The sequence below is a fragment of the Gouania willdenowi genome, chromosome 22, assembly GCF_900634775.1.
Source record: "Gouania willdenowi chromosome 22, fGouWil2.1, whole genome shotgun sequence".
NCBI lineage: Eukaryota > Metazoa > Chordata > Actinopteri > Blenniiformes > Gobiesocidae > Gouania > Gouania willdenowi.
Genome location: NC_041065.1, coordinates 19,833,145 through 19,852,294, shown reverse-complemented (window position 1 = coordinate 19,852,294; position 19,150 = coordinate 19,833,145). Strand labels below are relative to the sequence as shown.

General features: G+C 36.4%; 1 protein-coding gene across 1 annotated transcript in view; it reads left to right on the top strand.

Annotated features, from left to right (window-relative positions):
* The window catches only part of LOC114455871 (titin homolog), a 54,460-nt gene that overhangs the window by 18,562 nt on the left and 16,748 nt on the right, over positions 1-19,150 (top strand). Inside the window, exon 2 of the mRNA XM_028437170.1 lies at positions 16,212-16,344. Within this exon, the coding sequence (XP_028292971.1) occupies positions 16,212-16,344 (133 nt within the window). The remainder of the gene's footprint in view (positions 1-16,211; positions 16,345-19,150) is intronic.

Genomic DNA, 19,150 nt, shown 5'->3' with positions numbered 1-19,150 from the left:
AACAGCTGCTTGGTTCGGACGAATCCAGCATCTAGTGACGTGCGTAACAGCCGAAAGAAGCCCGGCCCGCGACCCATTGGGGTAAGCCACGAGCCATTCTCTAAGCCAGCTGCGAAGGCCAGAACCGCCTGGATCGGCTGAAGGGGCTATACTCTGTTGAAACGCAACAGAACTCAACGGTGGCACGTCCTGCTGCATTGCTTCAAACAGCACCTCCAGGTCCAACCCTGACATCATCTTCAAGGTACCTGAATGAACTTTCATCAGCAAACTTCATCCACAATAGATCACATCCATACTTCCATAACTACAAACTTACACACACTCACAACATGCTCCACACACAGTTCATCTCATTCATGTTTGTTCGTCTCCCCTGTCTGTCTTCCTCTCTTTGTTATGAGCTCTCTTTATGATTTTATTCTTTGATTTTATGATCTTATTATTCGAATATGTATCCTGCATTTTTATTCAATATTTAGTAGACTAGCATTCTCCTAGATTAGTGATTTCACTTTATTACATATAATCCTCACTTTTATTAGCCTAGAAATGCATTTTATCATGATTTAATTATCCCATTTCAATTGATAATTTGACTGCGTTAATTGTTGACTTTTGAATAAAAAGTTAAACATAATCTTTGATTCCTCTGATTCATTAAAGCTGTGACTATGGTGTAGATTTGCTGTTAGAATTCACTTTTCCCTGGTTTCACATTGATGAGTTTAGTCTAAAAACTTAGACATATTTCTCCTGTTAAAAGGAGTGGCACCCCGCAAAATTTGAAGTAATATTAATAATCATAATTAATATTCTTAGTTATATAACCCATTAATAATAACTCATCCTCCTACATCTACAATGAGATATTCTAGGTTTCATGTTTTCCCAGCTAAGCAAACCAACGCATCACAAACACGTAACAACTTGTCATCCCTTGGCATTAACACTATAGAGTATTTCGCAACTAATACACAGCACAAGTTTCCGTGCGATACTGGTCAGATATATGCCTGAAAATCGAAAGAAAAAAAAAACCGCAGACAGCTCAATTCATCACGTTACCAACTAAGCACTGAGTCAACAAACCTATTCCTGTTATCTTCCACAGAAATCAATTTCCTGATAAGTAATGGCACGACTGACCACATTTGTGCATAGCAGCAATAGTATGTAGTACATCAAGTTGCCAAGGAAAAGACAGACAAATATGAGAAGCTTTGACGTTTAGAAAACAATGACCAGGTAATCTCACACAGGAGCATTACTGTATGTGATCAGAGGTTATTGATTAAATGCCCCAAGGCATTCTGGAGATGCCACAGCAGCCAATCCAAAAGAGTATCATCACACAACTTCACCATTCTTAAAAATGTGTCGTGCATTGAAAACCATCCCTGCAGCCTAATACAGCTCCAGTAGGGCCTCGGTTTTTTTTTGGGTTTTATTTTTTTTGTGATTATAGAAAAGGGACCAAAATCATGGTAGAGACTTCCTGAAATGGAAATAGATAAATAGCAGGGACTATGGCCACACCTACATGTTTTGGGGAGAATCTAATGGATTTTCACTGTATTTTCCTATTAAACATGTCAGTAAATGTAAAATTTGTAGCAGTTGTTTGGAAGGTATGTCATATACAGCGCAAAATCTCACAGTGCAAGATCGAGCAGTCCCGCAAAATTTTCAGCATACTGTTTTGACTTCTGAAGCATATAAATATAAAACTATATCCAAAACTTTTAACTAAATATTCCCTATTTAGCATTTATTTTAGTATTTACATCAAATTTTGAAAGCCAATAAAACAGAAATGAAATACAATTGCGTATACCAAGGTTCTCCTTTTCTGCTGTGTGTCTTATTAAGGCTATGGACAAGAGTCACTGTCACACATCCTTGACAAATCCTCCAATGTTCTGTGTAAAACTCACAAAGTTGAACCCACTTCAATCGCTCTAAGGATTAATAATATTGCATGGGAAGATAATTTTAAATGTCCAGTAGGCCTAAGTTGTCACTAATGCAAAGTTACGTGGGATGTGATGGCACGAATGCAGGAATGTAAGAAGTTAATAAAATCAGGCTTTCCACACAAACAAACAGAGATTTTCACTGTAGCTCAGACAGAAAAAATGTGTCCGATCCTCACACTGCAGTAATCTGATCTAATCAACCTGTTACATTATTTATCATCAAAGGTGTTTCAAATTAAAAATGTGCTTTATCATGTTCACGGATTTCAGTGACATTTACAAGGGTTAGGAAAACTCCATGTTCCGTGATTTCTAAAGAGCCCAAAAAAAATGACATCATGGCCCAGTCCACCTCCTTTGCTTCAGACCGCCTTCAGTAACAGACTATGCACTTTTGGATCATTTACATGCGGTGGGCGTGTCAGGAGCCTGGACCGGAGAATGCGCGCAGTTGCGTAAATAGACATAGAATAGACACCATGGTGAACACACATTGTAACATTAACAACTTAATAAATAAACTCAAAGAAGGTGTAAACAAAGTCTGACAGCTCATACTCCCATGCAGGTTATGGGACAATATCAAATATTTACTCACTACTTCCGCCCCATTAACGGGTGGGCATTGGGCAAAGAGAAGGAAATGTTAAATCTTGCCCAATATCTCGCCACAATATCTTGCGATAGGACAGACTTGACCTCCTGAAATGTCAATAGCTATGACAGATTAAACTCTTACCAACATGTATTGGAACAACATTACGGAATTCATTTCCAAGCGTTTTTCAACATAAGAACCCAGTGACAGTAATGTCTAGCAAGTTTAGCCGAAACTGACCGACATGTCAAATCTTGCAGTAATCTAATCTTGCATGCTTTTGGCGTACTTCTGCAGCATAAAAATATGAAATTGATAACCATCAACTCAATTAACAATATTAAGCATATTTTACTGTACTGCATTAAGCACAGAAAACTCATGGGAGAATCGGAAGCTCTACAAGTCAAATCTATTTAAGACTACACTATCTCGAATTATTACATACATTTTCTGATTATTTACAAAATTGGAAGATTTTTCATTGTAATCTAGTATCAGTTGTAGCCCCAGTTCCCATTAAGTTTATCATCCAATGAGTGTCCAGTGTCGACCTCCATAACTTGGCATGCATGAATATTAAACCCTTTCCACCACCTAATATCACTTATGTCGACCCATTATTGTCACTTTTAACCTCTTTTCATCATATTTCATTAGCATAGTTAGTTTTAGTTGAGTTTCCAGTTCATAATCGTTGCTACAGGTTCATCTCTGTCCCCGTGTTTGTGGAACTTTGGGTGGATCTGACGGAGGAACTTGAATCGGTTCACTTTATTGGATGGTTGTCTGGTCTTTACCAAGTAGCGGTCCATGATGTATCGCAGCTTCTGGTAGCTGAGACGAGCAACTCACACACAGACGGCGGGGTGTGAAGGGGGCGGTGCACGTCAGAGCTTCCGTAAACACCGTTCTGCTCCAGAGAATAATAAGTTGACAACAGACAGGGGCAGTTTTTTTGGGGCATTCTTAGTTAAATTGAGGGACAAATGGCCCGTGGCCCTCGCTAATTTCCGACACGGGAACTTCTCGTTTATATCTTGGGATGATAAATTCTTACTGGTGAGAATGATGATAAATCATAAACGATAAAATATCGCACATTCCTATTATAAAGTAAATAAATTGACTTTATTGTCATATTCACACTCGGCATCAGTGGGCGGCCACAGCTCCTGTCAAGAGTCAAAAGTTAAGGGTTTGAGGAATGTGTTGCAATGGATAAAAACATAATAAAAGGTGTATTTAAACAGTGAAGCATTTGTAAGTGTGTTGCTAAAATAAGGTTCTCTGTGCAGCTTAGAATTAAGATAGATAAATCCTTGTGTTTATCTTCTTTTGGGACATAATAAAATACTAGATATGCATCTAAAGTATTGGTTCTTAACTAGTTTAAATTCAGTGCCCAAAAAAGCAGCCTTGATAAAAGGTTGTGGTCGAAAACCAAGGATAACGTTACCAAGTCAATTCAAGTTTATTTATATAGCAGCTTTCATGTACAAGACAATTCAAAGTGCTTCACACAAAACAAACATCATAGTAGCGCTAGCACACGATTAAAAAAAAAAAAAAAAAAAAAAAAAGGAGAAAAAAAATCAAAACACGTCAATCAATAATATCAGAATAAATAGTGACTGTTTTAATTAAAAGCAGTGTTGAATAAAAATGTAATTAATCTTTATTTAAAAATGCTAAGAGTTTGGGGCGGACTTTGTTGCACAGGTGAGGAGCATAAAAACTGAACGCTGCTTCTCCCTGTTTGGTACCAGGAAAACTTTGATCTTTTTTAAAGCTGAAATAAAACACAAGTTAAAACGTCGCGTAAGATGTAATGCTAGCGAGGAATTTCCCTTTACTCCGAAAGAACGACAACGAAGGAACAAAAGGGAAACATTTTCACCACAAGTTGGAAGACGACAGAAAAATGTCATCAAAAATACACAAAATGACTCAAAAAATACTTAAAAAAAAGAAAAGAAAAAAAAAGTTGGTTGGTGACCCATAGAAAACCTGTGGGTAGGAGTGTGACATTATCTCCATACGGCCATATTTTTTCGCATGGTCAATTTTAGTATCTGTCGATTTCAAAAATAATATATATATATATTTTTTTTTATTTAAGATTTGTTTTTATATTTTCTGCTTTTTTGTCACTGTTTGCTGAAGGAAAAAATATTTTGTTTACTGGAATACTGCACTATAATGGTGTCACTGGTAAGAAAGACCCTATTCTTTGTTTACAGAAAGCACTATTGGAGATACTTATTTGTTTACATTGGTATGTTGACACTTATTTACAGAAATGTTGCACTAAAATAGTGTCACTGTTCATAGGACACTTTTTCAATTTATTGTCTTTCAGAGATATAAAATAAAAATTGTATTTTTTCACTTAATCTTTTTTATTTTCTTGTTATGTCATAGATTATTGTAGATTGCTTTCTGACCAATATATCGATAATCGCGGCATCATGAGATAATCGTTATCGTTGGCTTTATATCACATATCGTATTGTACTGTGAGGTACCCAGTGGTTCCCAGCCCCTACTTTTGGGTCCCGACCCACATGTTGAGAAGCTCTAAGGATTGATATAGCAAGTACATTAGTATAAATCACTTCTGTTGATTGGTTCAGGCATATCGGGTTATCGTTTTGACTTATAAGGAATGATTTTATTCCTAACTTGGTGATGTCGTCCTCTTATTGCTCAGTATTAGCATGCACAGCACATTGCTCGCATTGGTGTTTCCACCAGCGTGAGCACACTGTGTTTGCTCTCCTTTCTGCATGAGTCTGCCCTCAGATAGACATTAAAGTAAAGGTGAGGCAGCAGCAAACAGACGGTAGAACCTAAGTCAACATGACCTGGATCTGGTCATAAAACACACACTTCCTGTTTAGCTTGTGTGCAGCAGTTTATTAGTGAGCTGACAAAGCTAATATTCAGCACAATGTGTATACATAAAAAAAAATTTGTTTTCTTTGCAGAGATACATGTCTTTGTTTATACTCATACATACATATATTATATGTTAGCTCAATGTTTTAGTGCGACATAGTAAACCATTTTCACTGTATGTTTGGAGAACAAGGGAAGGAAATCCCTTCATCTTCATCCCTTCAAAATTTTTTAGCCTTAATAATAGGGTTTTATATTATAATAATGAATTGACGATTCCTCTTCCTAACTACTGTCACATTACATTTTTACTTTTTAATCATATTATTTCAAAGATAATTATCCCTATCTGAAAGAAGCGTTTAGGAATAATTGCCCTGTATTTAATTGTATTGTATCGCATGTCATAATGTAAGATCATGTTGTATTGCTGGCAGTATTGTTTGTTTTTTTTGTTTATGAAAAATAGACTCGCATTAATTTAACCACATAGCAAAACAAATAAAATTAAAAAAAATAGCAAAACCTATTAAAAAATAAATAAATCATACATAGCAAAGCAACTTTCGCCCCTTTTCTGACTCATTAGCTTGTACTTGCTCTCTGTGCAAACTGAAGTTTATGTTAAAAATAATTAAAGTCCTGTCCAAAATGCTTTAATGAACTTTTTTGTGATTCGTTCTGCTTTTTGAGTCACACAGCACATTTATGTGTGTTCATTTAAATAGTTCCATGGGCTATCTGGCCTTTGTAGTCAGTTAGCTAGAAGTGGCAGCTACAAGTAAGGGAATGATTAATAGAAAAGAGAAATAATGACTAGCAAGTTATTTAAAGGGATACTCAACCCAAATGACAAAGACAGCTTAACTGAAAAACTAATATATTTAACCTTTACTAGTAGGAATGAGAGGTAAGAAGCTGCATGTGCAATAAAAAAGCACTTTAAGCTAGAACCTGATGATTTGAGCCATCAAGAAGTGCACTAGTTCATTGTTTACAGTTACATTCTGTTTTTTTTAAATCCATGTTTACTTTATTATCGTGGTTCGGAAATACAGTTTGCACAAGTTGCACAAGCACAAAATGATCCATTCACTAGTGCTGGCTTCTGAAGAATTCATTCAGGACGTCAGTAAACTATGACAAGATTGTGATACTGTTTTACTCTCTTCCAAAATCAGCTTCCTTTTTCTGATACTGCCACCTGATGATCATTGCAACAATGAAGTGTTTATGCTTTGTCTTGTTTTCCCTGCAGTTTCACACTGCACGTGTCTTTGTTAAAAACACGAGGACCTGGTTTCTCAGTTTGTTCTTTTTGATGGATTCATACGGAAATCATGAATATTCTGTGACTTGGGGACTGTCCCTGTTTTAAACCCCTCACCGTCTTTGAGCTTAGTTTTCCAGTGCTTTCTGTTGCAGTGTTTACTGGTCCATATGGAAGTGGAATAGCTGCAGCTTACTGGTTGCTGCAGACCCACCCTATTTAACCCTGGGCTTTGCTGAAATTGTTCCTGGCACTCCTTATTCCTCAGTAACCTCTGCAAACAAAAGCTGTGTTATTCAGCACAGTTTGTTTTTTTTTATTACCATGATAATTTTAACGCTGATGATTTTTTATTTCAGTAAAATTTTAAGCAGAATGTAATATATTCAGTAATGTCTAAAATTAGAAGGATTAAAATCTCATCTGTGCTTTTGCATCCAGCTCCATGTTTCTCATTGGTTAGCCTGACCTACAAACTGGTCCATTCCTCAAGCTGCATCCAGCTACACCCACTCTGTAGCACAACATCCTCCCAAAACCAGTGGTATACCACTGTGTGGTTAGGGATTTCAGGTCTCTGTTATTAGAACCGGACCTTCCAGTGACTCACTAAATCCCCTCATATAGCAAACAGGATGAGTCAGTATTGTTGATTTTTTTTTTCCAGGCCTTGTTTGAGCCAGTTCAGTAGCTTTGAGACGATAGAGGAGCTTTCTGAAGTCTGTTTGCTTAAATACTAGATATTTATCCCCCCTTCAACAAATTTATTGGAGTTTGTGTTGAAAACTTTTCTTGTCTCCGTCTGTAAGACCATGGGGATAAATTGTTGCTATGCCACTTTAAACTCTTTTAATCCTCTGGGCTCCTCTAAAGGTCCATCTCAAGATCCAAATTACTTCAAATGGTAAAAAATGAAACTAAGTGGGAAAAAATACACAAAATATATATTTTTTTTAAATTCGATTTTCTGACTGCAAAGAAAAAAAGTTACATTGAAAAATTACAACTTCTGCTTTAATGCTCATCGTTTGAGTGCCTAATGCAGCGCGTCTCTAACAAACTGAAGTTTTATTCTTTATTTGTGGCCCGGTTACAAATGGACCACGGACCAGTCCGCAGCCAAGTGGTTGGGGACCACTGGTCAACACGATCAGTAAAAAAAAAGACTAATTCCAATGTTTTTAGTTATGTTTTTTAAATGAAAATGTTGCCAATATAAGTCAAACAACCTGTATGTGTGTTTTCGTTAAATCAGCAGTGGGTCATCTAGATTATCGGAGCCACAATACTGCATGTTTTAGCTGTTTCTCTGCACACACCTGTCTACAATGACTTTTTATTTATCAGTTAGCTCTGCAGAATGCCTGAGGAGCAGAGAAAAATGTAAAACCAACCAAGTCAGTGGCTCTAGAGATCCTGGATTTTTGGAAGTAAGACCAACACAAAATGCTCATAACTAAAAACACTCAAACTAAATATAGATATTCATAAAATAACAAAACAATTCATAAAAAACACCACAAATCTCAAATCCTTCACTACCCAGCTTGTCTTCGTTTCCTCAGGTGTACCCCAGGGCTCTGTCCTGTGGCCCCTCCTCTTCATTATCTACCTCCTCCCACTTGGCAATATTTTCAGCAAATTTGGCATCCACTTTCACTGTTTTGCGGATGACACCCAGCTATGTGTCCAGCAAACCTAACTTCACTCTCCCTCCGCCCTCACTCACTGCCTCTCGGAAATTAAATCCTGGTTCACCTCAAAGTTCTTTAAACTCAACAGTGATAAAACTAAACTCCTTCTTGTTGGCACTAAATACACTTTATTCCAAAGCTGACAGTTTCTCCATTATAATGGACAGTTCTTTGGTGTACCCTTCAGCTCAGGTCAAGAGTCTAGATGTCATCCTTGACAGGTCACTTTCTTTCCACTCCCACATCAATAACATACCCATGCATGTTTCCATTTGAGTAACATCAATCATCTCTGCCCCTCTCGCAACCCTCCTACCACCGCTATTCTTGTCACATCCCCTATCGGCTATTATCATTCACTCTTCTTTGGTCTCCCTCACAAACAACTCCATAAACTTCAAATGGTCCAGAACATTGCAGCCTGTATCTTTCTGTCCTCCTCCATGTTTCTCTCCTGTCTCGCTCCCTGAGGTCTTCTTCCTCCCTCCATTTCTCTGTGCCCACTGCCCCTCAGCATCATGGGAAGCAGAGTTTTCAGTCGCTCTGCTCCCCAACTCTAGAGCTCACTCCTATCAGACATTAGGAACATTGGTGCTTTACCCCTCTTCAAATCAAGATTAAATAAAAACAAACCTGTTCAGAATGGCATATTCACTGTGATTTAACTGTTTTTACTCTTTTACTCTTTTTTTAAATTCTAGTTTTTACTTTTCTATTGTCTTATTTTTGTGTTTTAATTACTCTGTAAAGTGACCTTCAATGTCAAAAAGGTGCTTCTTTTTAAAATTAAGTGTTATAAAAACTGACAGAGAAATACGCAAAACAACACGAATACACAAAATAACAACAGAAACACACAAACTGATTTTGAAAATACACAGAACAGGAACAACAATACTCCAATAACACAAAATAGCTGAGATTGTTCAGAATAGTCTTATTCTAAATGCTGACATTTGGCCCTTAGATTGAACAATCAAATTTTTGTGGCCTCCGCTGTGATAAAAGTTGTCCACCCACGAGCATGCAGATACATGTCATGATTATTAATGCTAATAGATGTTCCAAGTCCATCTTTTTGAGCAAGACGTTTGTTTTATGCATGTGACTCACGGCATTTCAACACATCTTCATTCAGGATTAACCATTGTTACCTTCCCCGGGGCTTTGTTTGCTTCAGGAGAAATAAAGAAGGTATTGGGTTAAAAGAACCTTGCACAATGTTCCTTTCTGAAAGTGTAACTTTAGTCTCATGTCGAGCTTTTCACACTATTGACTGAATTGAAGCCTTAAAAAACAAACTTGAGCAAGGGTTTCAGTTGCCATGGGTAATCAAAGACACAACAGCAAACAGTTCTTGGTATGGTCTCGTAAATTGGGATGGCAATACAGGAGAGCTTTGTCTGCTGTGTGAAAAGAGGTTTTTAGACAAGCTGGAGCGGGTCCGTGGCTGAGTGATGACACAGAAGCTGGGAGACAACTTTTCCACAAATGCTTTTACCAAGGTCAAGGGTTCAGCTTTGTAGATAAGGATGATATTTAGTTGCTGTGAGTTGGGAGATGAAGGACATTCATTTTTAGGAACGATCAGACTCTTTTTGATACTACTCCTACTGTATATGCCAAGTTTCTACTGAAAGTCTTCATGAGTTGTGGCGAATGTAATTGAATGCACAGCAATTGTGCAATTGTTCTTTCCGATACTAAAAAGCCAAAAAGGATTCAGATTTTTTTAAAATGCACTGAAGCCTCTGCTACTTCTTTCTTTTCAGTTTCAAGTACTAATTTAGATACGTTTTACTTTTCTTTTTGTTGTGATTGTGTGGCAGGCACAATTGCAGAATATAAGCAAGGCAATAGTTTTCAAAATAAAAGCCAGTAGAGGTTGGGAAATAATGGTTTATTTTCATATTTTTTATATAATAATAATAATAATAATAATAATGCATTGGATTTTTGGGTTGTCGTGTTATGTGAAAATGTGGAATGTATCAGCATTTGTGCCACTTGTGCTAATGTCCAACTAGCATTAACATAATTGTTCTGCTGAGGAACACACACACACACACACACACACACACACACACGCCCGTGTTTTATTTTTAGATCACCGGCCACACACAATCACTTTTATCTAACAAAGAATAACAGCATCTTGCTTCTTTCTCACTCTGCGCTGCATTTTTCATTACTTCTGATGCTCATTTCTCTCCTCTACATGTATCAGCACGATCTCACTGCTCAACTCTGTTGTCTTGGTTGATTGAAAGCAACAAGTTGGAGCTTGTTTTCCTTGAACTTATTGAAGTATAGAAAACAAGGCAAGGCGGATGTGATTAAACTTTTTAACAATAGGTAACAATAGGTGACAATATATAACAGTGACAGGATAGAAGGAACACAGTACCACTCTGTGTTTTATCTTGGTTTTGGTTGATGAGGTAAAAAGTTTCACATATTCATGTCCTATTTTAATTTAATGCAGCTTAAAGAATGCAGTAACCTTTAATAACCACATTAGTCTGTACAGTATTTAAAGTTAAACCTAGAAATAACAACATTATGGTTTAAAAGCTGAGGAAAAGTCAGTTTTCCCACACATTTTGTGTTCAATGCATATTTCAAACACGTTTCCTCGCTTGTCTTCACCTCATTTAACGTCTTCGAATACATTTTTGCCTTGAGTGCTTTTTTCAGTCAATTATTTACTCCATAGTTTGACATCTTGACATGTTTGCTCACTGCACAGAGGGGAAAAAAAAACACAAATTCAATTTACATGATAAAAAAAAAACAAAAACAGTGCAACTCTGCCCTCTTGTGTGAGACAGTTTTATTGCAGACCCAAGTGTGCAAAGTTTCCCTGGGGTGTGAAACATTATCCCTGCAACGAATTAGTTCAATTTGTTTAAAAGATTTCTCAAATGCAATTCTGACATTTGGTATTATACATCAAAAGGAATGAGTCTTAGTTCACACTTGTTTCACCATCTGACAATGGCAGTACTCCCTTCTCGCCACAGTGTTGCGGTGTTGGTGAGAAAAGCAGGAATGTTGCCTGCGATTCCCTTAAAGCTGCGGGAAAGTCGCTCCTTCTCAAAATAGACGCACCTCCTCACATCTCACACATGTTCGACAATCCACCCTGATGCTCTAATTGCTCGACATGTGTAGGTTGAAAGTTGTCCATCAGGTGTCATATCTTCTGACTGATCTCCATATTTATTCCACACAAGATGTGACCATGAAGAATAGTACTAAAGCTAATAAAAGGCTGGAACAATGGTTAGCATCTAGCATCACAATGTCCTTTCAAACAGACTTTTGACTTAAAGATTTGTTTATTTATTTCATTCAAGACATTAAAACTAATGTATTTCTCCTCCACATTGGAAAAAGAAAAAAAAATATGAATGAAAATGAGCAGAAGTCAAACTTATACCATCTGACCCTCCATAAAAAAGAATTGCACTAAACAAAGGCAAACTGCAATGCAGTCATTGTCACAACTCATTTGAACCAACAATACAGTTACACTTCTGTCTCAAATCTCTTCATTTCACATTCTTTTTGATCATATTAAGTGATCTTGATAATTTGATATCATCATTTAGATTCTTCCATAGTCTGACCCCCTGAACAGAAATGCACCTTTCTTTTGTCACTGTTCTTAATTTGGGGTTTTCGGATATCTCTATAGACCCTTTGATTGTTTGCAAACATTGTGACGTATTTTGTTGGGCGGAGCTTAGCCGGGAGGCAAAACTTTGTTTTTTCTGAGCACGAGTGTCTGCTGGAATCCTATAAAACTTTAATTTATGTCCACTAACTTTATTCCTCCTATTTTGGCATCCAAACACACAACAAGACGACATTCTAAAGTTGTAACATTACTAGCTTCCACAGTCTTTATCCAGCAGCGTTTCCTGTTTGCCTCCAGCCATGTCACTTGTGACATGAGCCATTAAGGGCTCTATTCCTTGCAAGTTATAATTACTTTCTCTCTTAATATATATATATATATATATATATATATATATTTTTTTTTTTTTTTTTTTTTTGCAGATTTTTAAATGAACTTTGTATATTGTTTTTAAAATGTTGTATTCTACCAAATTATGAAATGTTTATAATTTTTTGCTGTATAAGTATTGGGTTTGTATGTTGCCTGTATCCACTTCCACTAATAATTCTCAGGGCTCATTTCTGTAAAATAAAACATTGATTTGTGTCAGGGCTGGGCAATTTTGCCTAAAAAAAATTTCAAATTTCAGTTTGATTGTCGATTTTTTATTTTTTTTTTCAATGCACTTAAAAATGACTGCAGACATCAGATATATTGTCAAAAGTGCAACTTCACAGTAGCTTGAATTTTCTGATTAAGAAATCAGTTAACTACATATTTTATAACATTACAATTAAAAAAATTTATAAACCCTTCTCTTAGCATCTCAGTATAGTGTAAATAAAAAAGTAAACATGCCTGTGGCACACATATTGCCTACTCAAAGGGTAAAGAAATGTAAACAAACAGGGGGCTGGCTCACATCGCGCTATGGTAACCCACAAGGACGGAATGTGGAAAAGTCTGAAAAAATTGTGGTGAAAAAAAATATTATAATTTTTTTTTTTAAACACAAATTTGTAAAATAAAAATCTACAAATTTGATTAAATCGATTTTCTTTGCCCAGCCCTAATTTGTGTATGATTTACAGGCAATGCCCCACACTAAAATACAATAAATCAGATACGGAACAATTAGTGAGTTATACGATATACACAAATATTTGTGATTCAGTGACTGCTTTATCTTGTGGAAAACAACATAAAAATGGTTCTTTCCATTGGTTCTATAGACTGAAAATAAGCATTTCTCATCATTAATAAGTTACACTCAGGGAATTAAGTAGAAAAGTCCCTCCTAATGAAGTTATGGGGGGTGATCCTTTCTAAAACAGCAACAGGAAAACAAACTCCATCCTAACAAAAGGGGTTGAACCTAAATTATCCTACAGACTAATGTCCGGTCCTCAATGTTGCCATCAGTGTTTACTATCTATACAAAAGCTATAACATATTGAACTATATGATCAAGATTGAAGGCATTTGTATCAGATATGATATGTGACCCTAAGCTTTCATCTCCCCTCCAGTCTGACTCACAATGGTTTAGTCCTCTCTCGCCCTGTGTTGCTTCTTTCTTCCTGACTCAATGAGTGACTGTGTATGAATAATTTGAAACAGAAATGTGTTGAACCTCCTTTACCAATGCTCTGTATTCATTGTGACTTGTAATGTTGAGCGTAGAAAATGTGTTAATAGTAGGGATGTAACGATTAATCGTAAGGCAGTTAAAAATAGATTCATAGGTATCACGGTTCACTTTGATACTGTGAAAATTGAATCGCAGTACTTTTTTATATATTTTATCCTTCTCTTGTCCAGAAGTGTAGGAGGCGGGCGGAATCTGCTACTACTTTCTTTCTGGCCGCCTTCTACTCTTAAACATGCTCATAAATGATTCCTTACCCCTTTAGCACTGAAAGAATATCTGTAATATTACGTGAATATCTGTAAAAGTCACGTTTTTCTATTAGCTCTGTCTGCTAGCGCATAGCATCTCTTCTTTACTGCAAGAATATCTGCATGCCAACCGACCACTGGATTACCAGCGCCCTCTGCTGGTCCAAACAAATATCTGATGTAAATACAATGCAATGACTGTTTTTCAATTGTCCAATTGTTAAGGCACAAAATACATTTTCAGTTGCACTTTTCAAAAGAAAAATAACTATTATGCAGTTTTGCATTGTTTACTATAGAACCAGAATTTAAATTAATAGGCTTCTTCTTCATTTGTATTATTCCTTATTTATTTCATTCAAGATTTATTTTTAGTTAAATTGCATTGTTTTGAATAGTTTATCAAGGGATTCTTTTGACAATGAAAAATAAAAGGAAAATAATACAGTATTTTCTAGTTTTCAGTCATCATTTGTCGACAGTCCTGTTTTGTAAAATAAATTGTGAGAGAATCGTATCGTGAACCCAGTATCGTGAATCGAATCGTATTGGGAGTTGAGTGAATCGTTACATCCCTAATTAATAGAATACATTTTAGTGTGGAGTCCTTTTTTAAGGAAAAATTTGCAAATTTCAACAATATTACCTCTGCCAAAGAGGTAATATTTTCACCAGCGTTTGTTTGTTTGTTGGTTTGTATGTCCGTCAGCAGGACTACCTAAAAGGGTTTTGACAAACCTTTAACCAAAGATAGATCTGACACCATGGAGGTTTTCATTACAGTTTGGATGGGATCCCGATCAAAATACAGATAATGGATCAGTTTCACAAATCAAAAAATCCTCATCTTTCATCATTGGCAAAATTAAAAAAAAAAAAAAAATTCACATCTCTGTGCGTAATTTACTGATTCTTATAAAGTTTGATTCAGTTATGTCGGGTTGGTTCCTAAATTACCAGTGACAGGAATTAAAACAGTTTAAAATAAATTTAAAAAAATACGATGATTAAAAATCTTCCTCAGCCATAAGCAGTAGAGAATAGAAAAGCTTTTAACTTGGATTTAAAAATGTTTACATTGGATGCTGACTTCAGCTCTGCTGCAGTTGGTTCCACTTCTTTGCAGCATAACAACTAAAAGTTCACAGCCTCACCATGTTTGCCTTGAACTCAGGGCTCCACTATCTGACCTGTGTCCATAGATCTGAGAGACCTGCTGGGTTCATACCTGACTAACATCTCACTGTTGGATTTTGGACATAATTATGCACTATGAAAAATATCTTCCAATTAGGGCTGGGCGATTTTGCCTTAAAAAAAATGTCAGATTTTCGATTTTTTTTCCCTTCAATGTACTTAAAAATGACTGCAGACATCAGATATATTGTCAAAAGTGCAACTTTATTACTGTGATTGTCCTACAGAGTTAAATGCATAGAACAATCCCAAAATCAAAAAGTTAATATTTTATTACATATAACATTACAGTTAAAAAAAACAATAAACTCTCCCATTAGCATCTCAGCATAGTGCAAATAAAACATTAAACATGCCTGTGGCATACATATAGCCTACTCAAAGGGTAAACACATGTAAACAAACAGGCTGGCTCACATCTCACAAAGACGGAACGCGAAAAAGTCCGAAAAAAACTGTGGTGGGAAAAAAAATTAAATTTTTTTTTTTTTTTTTTTGTTACTCGAATTTGCAAAAACAAAATTGTTTTTATCTACAAATTTTGATAAACTGATTAAATCTATTTTTTGCCCAGCCCTACATCCAGTAAGTATTTAATGTGATTTCTTGCATCTTTAAAGCAAAAACAACAAATGACAACAAATGCACCAGGCAGTAAAAAATAAAAAAAGAACTGTGGTGACTAAAACGATCCTGTTGGTATGGGAAGGTTGCAGTGAAAACATTGAACAGTGAAAAATGTTCCCAACAACGGAAAAACATTCCAGGTAATACTTGTTGTACTTCATGGAAGTGTTATTTTTCCTAATTAACAGTCCTCTGAAGTGTTATTTGCATGAACAGAGAAGCACCAGCAGGGGTGTTACCTGTAGAAAAACATTATGCAAGCATTGTTAGTGAATCGTCAGATGAATGCTAATACTGTGAAAATATCAGCAGTGAACAGTGAGAGGAGCAACAAAAGGCGGTCATATAACATCCTCTCTCCTCCCCCCCCACCCCCCTCTTTTCCCGCCCTGTGCTTCCTCACTCCCTCTCTATCCTCCAGGAGCTTCGACCAGATCAGTGTTTCTACAGACTTCAGTTTCCAGACCGAGTCGGATTGGGACCCTCAGTCCGAGTCCTCCTCCATGATCAGCTTCAACATGTCCAGCCCAACGTCGCCCTCGAAATTTTTCAAGGTGGGTGTTTTGCATGCCAACACAGCAACATATGTTCCAGTTTTAACATAAACATTACAGATAAAGTGCAGCAGATTCTTCTAGAAACCCCAACAATTGTCTGAAAAAGCTTTGACGTTTTTTTTTTCATATCAGCTGTTTAGAGAAATTTGTGGGTCAGGCCAACAACAAGTTGTAATGTTTGGTTCTGATGTTAAATGTGATTTAATAAAGTGCACCTTCCATTTTATAGGCTAATTCTAAGCACTCATTTTCAATTGGAAATGTTAAACTCGTAAGTAAAAATGTTGGTGAATTGTTTTTTGTTTTGTTTTTTTTACTTTGGAGACAAACAATAACAATGGCAGAAAAGCAGCTGTTATATTCATATAGGACATATACAGTACTGTAAAGATAGTTTTGGGGGCATTTCAGTGAGTTTTGTGGTGCAAAAAAACCACCCATTTAATCTGTTGATTCTGTCAACAATTTATTGTAGTGCTTAAGAGAAATGTTATCATATTCAAACATGGTTGTGTCTGGGACATACGCTTTTAAAGTGGAAGGACTGGTTCCTGTTCCACTCCTACTGCCACATTACTGCTTCCCCTAAAGTACAGGTGATATTAAGTTGAGGTTGTGTGGTAAATATGTAATAATAGGTGCAGTCTTCATTTTCAATGGCTAAGGGGAGCTTTGCATTCATATAATGGCGCATGAGCAGGTAAAGTCTTTGTTTTGTTTTCGATTTGAAGAAGATGAAAAGAGGTTAACAAAGCCTCATCTTTGGTGTTGCTTCTCATTTGTGGTTGCTTTAACTGCTTTGGTTTCAATGGTAATCCTATGAAATTCTCTTGAAATGAAGATACACAAACATAACTTTGACAACTTCATAGCCTCACATTGGGAAACACTGCTCTTACTCTTTAAATCTGGGAGATTCCCATTTAGGTTTAAAGGGCCCATGTTAAGCTAAATCGATTTTTCTGTGCTTTAAACATCATAAAAGTGCTATTTAGGCTTCATACACATGCCCAAAGTGTTTTTTTTCATTGATTCCCTCAATCGTTAGTTAGAGGGTGATTTGCTCCTTTCTTACTGCAGGCCGAGCACAAACACCTCGCTCCAATTTGATGATGCGTTCACACTTTGATGACAAAGCTCTCTGCCGTGATTGACATGTAAACAGACACGCCCACGAAGGTGAGCATTTCAGCGTCCTTCGCGCAGTGCTATGTATGTATTTTCTACAGTCTATGTATGTCCCGGCGAACGCCCCACCCCCACGCTCTGTCTCGTTTTTATAAAGCAGCATGAGCTCGGCTACGGAGTGGGTGGGAGGAGGGCGGGCCGTCCTCTGGACCCTACGTCACCGTGCGGGGAGGAGGAAGTCAGTGTCCCGTCTATAGACACGCCCACTCATGAATATGCATAAGTAGGCCGCAAATCAGCTTGTTTGTGTAGAGTTGCTCAGAGGCTAAAACTCTGGAAAACATGCGAGTTTGGGAAAATAAACCTCAAATACTATGTTTTGGGGTTCTTTGAACAAATAGGGATGGGTGAAAAATAGCATGATATGGGACCTTTAACTATTAGTTATGGCCTTTAAATGTTTGCTTTTTGTTGTGGTAGTAGTACTAAGGTAATAAGTTTGCAACTGGATGTCATAGCACTACTGTAGATGTCCAATCTGTAGTATTCTGTGATGATTGATGAAGTCTTGTTCCAGCAGTACAAATACTTAAGTCTCGTAAATACACTTCAAATGGAAAAAAAAATAGGAAAATGCTTACTTAAGAGAGGAAAAGCAGTTTGACTCACTTTTCAAGTAAAGACTGAAAGATACATACAAGGTGATGACAAACATTTTCAGCACTTGTTAAGAATCCAAAGAGATAAAGACCCAGACAAGGCTTGTGTCTGTTTCCTTTATTCATAGATGGCAACCCTTCTCACTGAAAAGATAGAACTATGTTCCAAAGAAAACAAAAACACCTTTAAAACACCTGCTGCAGCAGACACTCCCTACAGTGTCAACAAATGGCTTTAATGATCCAACGCCTACTCAGCATGTTAACACTACAGAAGCAGAGGATTGAGAGTTGCTTTAATCTCGACTGGATTGCTGGATCACACAGATATGTGCAAAGAATAAAGTACACACACATGTTTTGAGTCTCACACTGTATAACTGTTATATTAGCTTTATACTAACTGGATTTGGTAATCACGTCCACATCAATAACGCATCAATTTACTTAATTCATAGGCCCTCTTTGATCGAAATGACATTTGTCTGATTCCATGTTCGCCCTCTCCGAGTCTATAAATACTGTATGTATTTTATGTTAATTCAAGTCTGAATTCAACTCTAAATCTAATTGTTAATTTGACCATCGAAGTAGCAATCCATTATTTAATGCCTATAAATGGACTAATAAATAAATGGACTAATAAAATAATAGAAAAATGATGTCACTTATATAAAATCAAGTAGCGTGGCACAAAAACTGTTTTTTGTGTTTGCCTAAGAGCAGATGTGGACAACTTTGAAAATGTGATATATATATATATATATATATATATATATATATATATTTTATCAGAGGAGCCAAATTTTCTAAATTTGTCAGCATACAGGTGGAAAAAAGAAAGCAAAAGGTTTCATGTGTTTATTCTATTGTATTGGTGCATTTTTAAAAATATATGTATTTATTTTTTAAATTCTTTGTATGTCTTGTATGTCATTTTTTGTAATTTAGTTTTTGTATTTTTCTGTTGTATTTTTTTATTATTCCTTTTGTTTTATGTATTTTTTGGAGTCATT